The sequence below is a fragment of the Galeopterus variegatus genome, unplaced genomic scaffold, assembly GCF_000696425.1.
Source record: "Galeopterus variegatus unplaced genomic scaffold, G_variegatus-3.0.2 Scaffold290, whole genome shotgun sequence".
In the NCBI taxonomy this organism is placed as follows: domain Eukaryota; kingdom Metazoa; phylum Chordata; class Mammalia; order Dermoptera; family Cynocephalidae; genus Galeopterus; species Galeopterus variegatus.
Genome location: NW_007726401.1, coordinates 50,223 through 60,736, shown reverse-complemented (window position 1 = coordinate 60,736; position 10,514 = coordinate 50,223). Strand labels below are relative to the sequence as shown.

Sequence of the window (10,514 nt, the reverse complement as noted above, 5' to 3'; positions counted from 1 at the left end):
TAACTTCAGATTTGTTTCTATTTCCTGAGTTTGCTAAGGAAAGAATGGAAAACCAACCCTTCTATTTGTACTGTGGCTTGTTCTCTTTTATTAGGAAGTATATCAAGCATACAGTGTGGAGAAGAATATAAGCCATGTCTGTGGACACATCACCCCCTCTGACAAATTCCAACATTACTCTACATTTGATGAAGATTTTAAAAAATAAATGAAATGTTACACATATCGTTGAAATCAGTGTCCTGCTTACCCTCGCAGATACCACTCCCCCGCCCCTCCCAAGGGTCTCCCTATTACTGATTTTGATATTTATAGCCTTCCTGTGCATGTTTTTATACTTCTGTTACCCAGACGGTGTGTACTGATAAACAATAAAGCACTAATTTACATGTTTAGAAACATTACATAAATAATAGCCTTTTGCAATTTGCTCCCCTATCCTCCAGCTCAACATTATGTTTTTGAGATGTATCCCCATGGATCCATGTAGCTCTGGTTCATTCAATTTAACCATTGACTAATATTCAATTTTATGAAAACACCCCAATTTGTTTATGTATGTTCATAGGTTGTTTCCAATTTTTCTTTAATACAAAGTGTCAACGAACATTCTTGTACACTTCCTTGTGCCCCCGTGCTAGAGTTCCTCCCAGGTATTTATTTACCTAGAAGGGAAACTGCTCATCAAAGGACATGTTTAGCTTTAGCATTACTGCTTATTGCCAAGTTGCTTTACACAGGAGTCACACAAATTTCTCAATAGCAGTGTATGTAAGTTCCCTTTAATCCGCATCCTGACCAACACATACCAGTTCCTACCCACGTGATTGCTAAAGGGTCCTGTCCTTCTCATGCCATGGTTGCACACATCAATTCAATTGACTCTCGTAGAAAACCTAGGTAGAGGTGGCACAAGCCATATTTATGACTACCTGGCAGGAAGGCGCACTGAGGGGCGGGAGGGGATGGTGAGCCCGACACAGTGGTTGAGGCCAATCAGGGCCCGACCGAGCCTCGCAGTCTTGGATTCCCAAGCATTCACCACACCATGGGGACCAGGTACATGGTTGGAGCACAAACTCTGCAGCCCATCATTAGAGAATCAAAGATACTGAGATACTGTCTACTATATGCAAATGTCAACAACTACCCACGTTAACAGAAGGCAAGATAATTACCTTTTTTTGGAGCTTTATATTTCACAAAACACTTACGTCCATTTCTCTTTTGATCCTGACAACAACCCTATTAGAAACACTTGGATTATTACTGCTCCCACTTTACAGATAAGAAAAATGAGGCTCATAGCTAGTCAGTAGGAGATCAGACCTTGAACATGTTTGCCTTTCAAGCATGTCTTCTGTATGCACACTTGGAGATGGGTGTCAGGGAATTCTCAATATGTCCTGTGAGCACAGGTGGGCCTGTGCCATCTCTCCCAGTCTTCTGCACAAATTCCTTTGGCAACTGAGTTCACACCACAAACATGGAACATTTCCTCTCATGTTGAGGCTCAGCTCCAGCTTTTACAGATCTGGAGTCAGCCTGCAATAACATTCTGGCTTAGCCACCTAACAGGTGTGTGATCTTGAGCAAGTTACTTCCTCTCTGAGCCTCAGTTTTCTCATCTGTAACATGGGAATGATATAGCACCTACCTCCGAGCAAGGCTGTACGGACCAGCTGGGACAGCACATATACAGTGGCAGGTGCGCAGAAAACTCTCAAACACGAGCTGTTATGATGAAGCCTGTGGCTACCCACAGGAGAGGGGCTATGGTCCTGGTGAGAGGAAAACACCATGGGCAGGCTCAGTACAGCACGTGTCACCAGTTATGGGAGTCAGGCCATCCACATAGGCTCAGTTCTGGAGATGCTGGTTTGTGGCACTCAAGCACGGGAGCAGAGGAGCCACAGCCAGAGGCAGGTGGCAGTCCTGCAGGAATGTCTACCAGGTCATTTGAAGGACCCTTGTAAGTCCCCATCTTTGTTTTTCTCATGGCTTAAAAAATGCTGAAGGATCCCAGCCAAGGGTTTATTGTGGCTGCCACAGCTATGGTGAGTGACCAGGTTGCTTCAGGTTGTTCTTGACAGAAAGCCTCATTGTCAACTAGTGATCTAGCCCCAGTGACAGAGGAGGAAGAACGCATGATCAGTAGGGAGGAGAGTTGGGGTCAGCTCCCAGTTCTCCTCTTTTTAGCTGGGTGAACTTTAGCCTTTGAAAGCCTCCGTCCGCAAGGGAACTAAAACCACCTATCCCACTCACCTCACAGAACTGTGACAGCGAATGAGATAGCGTGCGTGACAGTGCCATGGGAGTGTCAAGTGCCAAGGAAATGGCGGTTACTCTGTGCATGGCACTGAGCAGCTGCTGCCCTGCAGGGCGGATATTCAGCTGTGCAGGTGACGGGGTAGGTGAGCCACCCCCGCCCTCTCCCCTGCGTCAGGAACACACTTGCCAGGATGGCTGGTTCACTCCATGGTCATGGGGCAGTCTGGAGCTCTACCAGCCTTCCAGACACTAAATCTATCACTATGGCCTGGTCAGCTTCCTGTTCTAATCAGGTGAGACATTCAGCCGTGGGGACAATCACAGAGTCAGCTGTATGAGAGAGTCACGGGATGTATTAGTCCATTTTCTGTTGCTTATTAAAAAAATACGTGAAACTAGGTAATTTATAAAGAAATTTATTTCTTACAGTTTCAGAGGCTGGAAAGTCCATGGTCCAGCGGGCGCATCTGGTGAGGGCCTTCTTCTGGGTGAGCTCTCCACAGGGTCCCGTGGGTGACGCAGGCAATCACATGGTGAGGATGACAAGAGCTCTTTAACGTGATTACTTGCTCTCCTTATAAAGCCACTAGTACCACTCCTGCGACAGCCCATGTAAAACATTAACCCATTACTGCACGAATGGATTAACTCATTCACCAGGGCACAGTTGTCAAGATCCAATAGCCTCTTAAAGGCCCCACCTTTCAACACTGCCATAGTCTGACTTCCCATCCTCTTAATACTGTTACAATGGGGATCAAGCTTCATAAGTTTTGGGGAGACGTTCAATCCACAGCATGGGAGGGAAGTCATGGGCCTTTGGGGTCTGAATTCAAACACCAGCTCTGTCCCTTGCCAGCTGGTGGCCTTGGCTAAGTCACTTACCCTCTCTGAGCCTCACTAAAGTCCTTTGTAAAATGGGAGGGATAATGCCTATTTTGTGCTGTTGTGAGGAGTAAATAAGACTATATATGCTTGTCACACAATAAGTCTTCAACCAATGGTGGCTGCAAGTTTAATGTTCCTGGACCTCTAATTTCCCACCTGTGAATTGGGGACAATTGCTGCTCCCCGGCAAGGCTATTGTGAAGATGAAATGAGACAATGTATGAAGCAAGCACGGGATTAACTTATAACTGTAGGCTCCATGAGACCTGGGTGTGTTTTACTCCCCAGAAAACACTCGGTGCCTTTTAAGGTGCCTGGCACACACACAGTAGGCACTCTGTCAATATTTGTACAGTGAATGAATGAACTAAGTGCTCTCAAAATGATAATGGCAGATTACTTTAACTTCTCTGAGCCTCAGCTTCCTCATCTGTAAAATGGGCATATTAATACTTACCTGGGAGGGCTGCTGTGAAAAGTAAGGGCATAAAGCAGATGATCCAAACTTTCTCCAACACTGAGAATGCCTTGCACCCAGTTCCCTAGGCAGACACCACAGGAGGCAGCTGGGTAAGTAAGAGCAATGTTTACTGAGCAATACAGGACTGAGTACTATGAAGGGTTTACAAGGATGGAAATGCACCCCACCCCCACCCCGGCCACCCTGACACCCCCAACACCCAAAGACTACAGTACTGAGGAGTTACACATAATTGGTGGATATCTGTTCGTAACAAACAAACCATAGCATATTTATACTGTATCACATCGAGTGATTATAGAAATCCATATATATATTGCTTGTATAAAATCTTTTTTTGTAAAAAATATTAAAAAAAAAAAAAAAGAAAAAGAAAGTACAAAAAACATGTGCAGTTGAAAGCCCTGCCAGGACAGCCAGTCTGTAAACATTCAGTGAGTGTGTAAAAAATATTAAAAAAAAAAAAAAAAGAAAAAGAAAGTATAAAAAACATGTGCAGTTGAAAGCCCTGCCAGGACAGCCAGTCTGTAAACATTCAGTGAGTGTGTGCTTTGGAAGGGCGCCCGCGCCTCAGTGCCCACAGCAAACTCCAGCAGGGCCAGCGAGGGTGCGCCCGGCTGCCACCTCCTGGGCAGGGCTACACTGCACCCAGTGGCCAGGAGTGTGAGGGCCCAGTATGCCCCTCTCTGGCTTTGCATTGGGGCCAGGGGCAGGGCTGGGGACAGACAGATTGCAGTTTCACTCTGAGTTCTATCCTCAGTTGCCTTTTGGTCGCAACTCATGGCTTTTCCTGGCTGCTCGGAGGTCCCTCAGGTGGGTGTCCTGGCAGAGAGTCTGGAGCAGTGTCGAGGCTGCCTGGGTGGGCATCTCTGTGGCCCAGATGCCTCTGTCCTGCCTCTTTCAAGCTGGGCCCCAGGCAGGACAGCCCTACCCTTGGGTCAACTTTGGTCTCAGCGCTTGGTCCCTCTGGGTTTCTTCAGCCCCCTCTTCCCCTGTGTGGCTGATCTGAGTTTCACAAAAAAGCCTGGCCAGTGCTGGCTGTGCTGAGCCTCATTGAATAGTTTGTCATACACCAGGGAAGGGTCCTCTGGGACCCCCTCCTCTCCCCTCTTCGTCTCTCTTTCTCCTCCTCCCCCTCTTCCTCCTCCCAGCCATGGTCACTTCTTCTCGAGCTGCTCCAGCAGCGGGTTGCCTTCGGACTCAGGGGTCTTGACGCTGTCGGTCCGAACGATGCAGGTGGGGCGGTGCCGGTTCAGCATCAGGATGAGCTGCTGCCGCTCCTGCTTCAGCTCCTCGATCTGGGTCTTCAGCTCCGCGTTCATGAGTTCCAGGCGCTCAGACTCCTGTGTGCAAACACACAGACACGCTGTAAGCTTTCACCAGGGACCGGCTCTGCCTGTGGGTAGGCACGGGGCACTCAGGCTGGCATTTGCGTGTTTTCTGTCTGTTTTCTGCTAGGTGCCCGCTGGAGGAAGCACAGAACCTGCTATTGAGCCCCTGTGTTAACTGACTTTCTGCAGGCGGAGCCAATCATACCTGCGGCACTGGCCCACATCACAGTGGGACGAGTCCAGGTTATATTCTGGGGCTAGCCTGGCTCATGTCCTGCCTCCCTCCCCTCCCTCAATCCACTCCGACCTCAGGCCCTTTGCACAAGAAACAAAGGGTGAGAAAAGATCAGAGGCCCAGTGGGTCTACAGCAGGTTCATGGAGGGTCCATGGAGAGGTCCGAGGTGGCCTGTAGATGGCAGTGTAATGGCGAAGCACTCTGATGTGTGACAAATGTGTGTTGGGGATATTTTGACCTGTGGGATGAATGAGCCCATTGTGGTCATGTCACATCTCCTAAAACACGTGCTTCCTGGCTATTAGTCTATAATTATTTAAACAGCCTCTTCCTTATCCCCTATAATCTAGAAGCTTTGCCCACACAGGCAATCAACAGTCGTCCTGCAGAATCCAGAATGAGGTTTCACATAGACCTCAGGTGAGATTTCCAGTGAACTTCCAGCTCAGATGGAGAGGCTCCAGGGGAAGGAAAGAACACTTCTGATTTGATTTGAGGCTTTTATATGTTCATAATGTGCATAGGTGATGGGCACATCAATTCAAAGCTTGGGGTCAAACAGTAGAAGAGAAAAACATCTGAATAATTTTTCTCAGATTGTGTCTAAAAACTTATAACCAGTTTGAGAGTTAAAGTTTATTCAAGGGTCAGCCAAGTTGTAGACCAGTGGTTCTCCACTAGGAGTGATTTCACCTCCCAGGAGACATCTGAAAATGTCTAGAGACATTTCTAGTTTTCACAACCAGGGGGAGGGTGGTATTGGCATCTAGTGGGTAGAGGCCAGGGATGCTCTAAATATCCTCCCATGCACAGGACAGCCTTGCAACAAGAGCCATCTAGTCCAACATGTCACCAGTACAGAGACTAAGCCAGCTGTAGTTGCAGCCACGTGTGTGTGACAACTAGATGAACCACGAGCCCACGAGCTTGTCCCTCCCAGGGGCACTGCCATCCACACACCAGCCAGTCTGACCGAATTGTTCCTTGTGCTCATCTCTGAGGGGACCGCACGAGGGCCAGGGAATTCAGAACTGCGGGGATACACAGGCCTCGTGACCAGACACTGAGAGAAAACAGCCTCAAAAAAGGAAATAAATGCTCAGGGGGGAAATATTAAAAACCAGCGATGGTGATTTTTAGTTCAACAGGCAGAGACACGACTGAGAAGCTGGCCTGGCCCGCTGTTCTCAGAATTTTGAGAAAAGTCCATCTCTGAGTTCTAGGAGAGCCCCCATGTAAAATCATAAAAGTCTGTGATCAGTCAGTCTGGGGTAGTTAAGTGCCAATTCTAGCCACCTGCTCACTGGGTCTCACTAGCTGGTGACCCTGGAACTTCTCACAAACCCTCTGACTATCTAGTCCCCTCCAATCCAAGGTTTTAGCTCCTTCTTCAAATTCTCCTGAGCATCTGCCTCCAAGAGTCTCAGAGGAGGCCACTCGACCATGAGTATTTGTTGAGGACCTGCTGTGTACAGTGAAAGCTCTGGGGGAGTCCAGAAGCCATGAGCCCCCAACACAGCTTCTGTGCAGCTTCCCCCTCTAAGGGGAAGAAGAAATCCATACAGCAAGACAAAGCTTACTGTGTGGCCATCAGCCAGCCAGGTTTAGAAGGCCTTCCAAGAGGGCCAAATAGTGGCTCTGACCTTGGACTTGAAAGATGAGTTGACTCTGGTTGGGTAGAGAAGGCTAGAGAGGGAACCTCAGGTAGGGAGCCCTAAGTGAACAGGACACAGACATGGGAAAGCTTAAGATGTGTTTAGAAGATGAATTCCACTGTGATCACAGCTCACTTTAGAACATACTAGGGTATAAAGCAGGGAAAAGGGGTTTAGAGCCGAGCGTAGCTCTGGAAAGCTTGTAAGTTTAGAATCAGAGTCTAGAACAAGTTTCTTAACTTCTCCAAGCCTCAGTTATCTCATCCATAAAGAGGCGATGATTATGCGGATTAAATGAACTCACATGGGAAAAGCACTTAGTAAACCGAAGAATTAGAGAGGCTTAAGGATTTTTTCCTTTAACATATGAGCAAGAGAATAGTATGAAAAAGAAAGAGGACAAGAAGAAAAGGAAGACATTTCAAAGAAACATGGGCAGGTCTCAGTGACTGCCTGGATTTGGAGAAGGAAGAAGGCAGGGCAGAGAGCTGACCATGAGCCTGAAGGAAGGGTCCAGGAACACAGCGTGGGAGGGGTGCTGCTCTGGAGAGTGATGCGAAGGGCAAGGGAGGATTTGGTTTTAGGTACTGTGAGTCTGAAGCTAAAACTGGACAAGCAAGGGGAAGCATCTGACTCACAGAATTCAATCGTACTGCACAGATCTCCCTCCTTGAGAACACTGCATGTCAAAGCAAGCTTCTAGGCGGACATCGGAATCACACACAAAGACCAGTGAGACGTGGGGCAACTCGCTTCCCACATGCAGTTATCACAGGAAGGGCGTTCCATTCTGCTGGTGTACAAACGTTAGAGTATATCATGGAATATCCTGAACTCTGGCTGTCGGAATGTAACTAACTGCTTTTTAGTTTTATTCCCTCTGTACTCAAAGGGAATACATGTACACCATGGTTGGTGCTACGTATTTACATATTCTGTAAGTATAAATTGAGTTCAGAAGAATCTTTTTTTAGTTATCGGTTGGTGCTACGTATTTACATATTCTGTAAGTATAAATTGAGTTCAGAAGAATCTTTTTTTAACCATGATTGTAGAAGTGGATTGTGGCCTTATAACAGCAATTACCTGATTTGTTTTCCTAATTAATGAAGGAACTGGGCTAGGATCTTCCTCATGTTAATCATGAAGTGAATAACTGTATTTTTGTTTATTGTTTTGCCTTCTGGTAGATATTTATTGCCCTGGAGAAAATGAAACCATTTGTTGTTTGAGAATAGACTTAGTGCAAGTTAAGATTCTGCCTCCTATGCTGTGGTCAGCAAAGGCAATAGAAAAAATACAAGGTGAGGGGCTGGGTGTTCTGGCTTTTCACCCTGGCTGTGTGACCCTGGCCAAGTCACTTCCCCTCTCTGGGCCTCAGTTTCCTCCCAGAAAATATCAGGATTGGCCCTGGAGACTTTAAGCATTAAGATTCTCTGACTCTATTTTTAAAAAGTTACTGGAAGGGACATAAAATAGAATTCCACTAGCTTTCTGTAAGAGTTGGGAAGCAGCCTGGTGTGGCCTTCCAAGCCCAAGAGACCTGTCTGGATTAAAATCCTGACTGCTACTTGCTAGCTGTGCCACCATGAATATGTTTCCCAGTTTCTCTGAGTCTGGGAAACCTGAATAGAGCACTGGGCATTAGAGAAAGCCCTGGGTTCTAGTCCTGACTCAGCCACTATGTAACCTTGAGCAAATCTCTAATCCCTCAGGATCCTCCTCAGTGGAACGAGGCTGCCTTGCCACCTCCCAGAGTCACCGTGACCATCAAGGAGAGAGCGGCTATGAAGAGTGAAGAGTGCCTTGGGAGTGTGGGATGGTATTATTGCTACCGATATCCAGAGAACCTGTGTTAGGCACAGCAGGGTGACAGCAGCTGCTCCTGACAGTAGAGAGTGGGGGTATTAAGGTAGCCCTGGGGCCTTCAGGGAGTGGACCCGACCCATCCAAAGGCCAGCCTGCTGCCTGGGGTTCAGGGCCTCAGCTGGTCCAGGCCGGTGAACTCTGAGACGCAGTAAGAATCTCCCAGGGGTGGATCTGGGTGTCTAGGGGTCAAGAGTGGGAGGGTGACTTTTACACACACACACACACACGAATATATCACTTTGTACCTCTGAGTCTTGTAAATATTTTACTTATTAAAAATTAATTACAGAGAATCCCTGAGGTCTTCAGGCAATGACTGTCAACACAGCCATCTGCGCTCGCGCCCTAAACCTCACACCCAACCTCTGCTCCCAATGCCAAAGGGGAAGAGAGAGGCGCGGGGTGAGGGGGGTGAGGAGGTTGAGGGGAGGACGGGGCTTGTCCAGATAGTGCTGCCCAGATCTCCCTCCCAGATCCAGAGGCCGCTCACTTCTCTTCGTCTTCGCAGCTACATCTTCTGTCACTGAGACAACACACACTTGAGAGAGATCTTCCTGCTCTATCTCAGCTGCCCCAAACCATGCCCCACACTGCAGCCAGAGGGATCTTCTGACTGTGTGCCTCTCTCCTCCTGAAACCCTTTGATGGCTCTCATGACCATATAATTCACTAATAGGGACACTTGTGAGAGTGAAAAAGGGTGCTATCAATAATTAGGCCAGGACAACAGGCATAAACTGGGATTGTCCCAGGCAGCCCAGCATACAGGATCACCCTTCATATTAAGGATCTGGGCCCTGCCTGCCTCCTTCGTTCTCCCACTTCGTACCACACTGACATTCTTTGCAATGCCTTAAACACATCCTTAAATAACTACTCTTATGCTATTCCTGGTAACCCCCTACATCCCATGCCCTTCATGTCATTAGCTCCTACTCCTCTTTTATGTCTCAACTGAAGTAGTCTCTCCTCCACCCAGACTAGGACAGGGCCCCTGCTGGATGTTCCCACAGCTCGCTGCGCATGCCCAGTGTAGCACACAGCACACATTACTACTCCTCGTTTCCCGTCTGCCATCTCACTGCAGACACTGCCCGCTTGTCCACTGCACAGCAGGCACTCACTCAACACTTATCGGATAGGCAGTGGATCAGCAAATGGATGAATGAATCTCAGTGCACCACGTGCTAGCAGTGTGACCTTGGGCAAGTAACTTAACCTCTCTGAGCTATAGGTCAATCTCTAGAATGGGGATAATTAATATTTATCTCACTGGAATGTTATAAAGATTAAATGAGACACATGAAATGCCTGGCACACAGTAGTGCTCAGCAAGCATTACTGGAACGTGAAGAGCAGCGGGCACCGTTCATTTGGCACTGTTTACTGCACTCGTGAGCTACTGGTGTGCTGTTCACTCAGGCGAAGCTTGCCTGCTAACTGGCTAACAAGCCCTTGAAGACAGGGATCTTATGTGAAGCTTCTCTGTTCCTCGCTGTGCTTCTCCCAGCTTTGTCCCTGGCAGGTACTTGGTGCTGGACACGAGGTATGTGACACTCCATCCACCTTGAAGTCCAGTGTCTTGGAAACTTCTTGAAGACTTCCAGCCCAGTGTTGTACTACCATCTCTTCCAAGAGAGCTCCCGGCTGTAGGAGTCTACCTCCCACCTATAATAACCGCTCTCCTGCCCCAAGTGCTCACAGCCTGGACGTCTACATATGGCCCCACGCTGTCTACACGTGTGACCTCAGAATAGTTTTCTGCTTGTTGCAAGCATAAGAG

The 10,514-nt window shown here is 47.9% G+C and overlaps 1 protein-coding gene across 1 annotated transcript in view; it reads right to left on the bottom strand.

Moving 5' to 3' along the window:
- Nucleotides 1-4,087: 4,087 nt before the first annotated feature.
- The window catches only part of JDP2 (Jun dimerization protein 2), a 29,519-nt gene continuing 23,092 nt past the window's right edge, over nucleotides 4,088-10,514 (bottom strand). Inside the window, exon 3 of the mRNA XM_008567065.1 lies at nucleotides 4,088-4,983. Within this exon, the coding sequence (XP_008565287.1) occupies nucleotides 4,798-4,983 (186 nt within the window). The 3' untranslated portion in view covers nucleotides 4,088-4,797. The remainder of the gene's footprint in view (nucleotides 4,984-10,514) is intronic.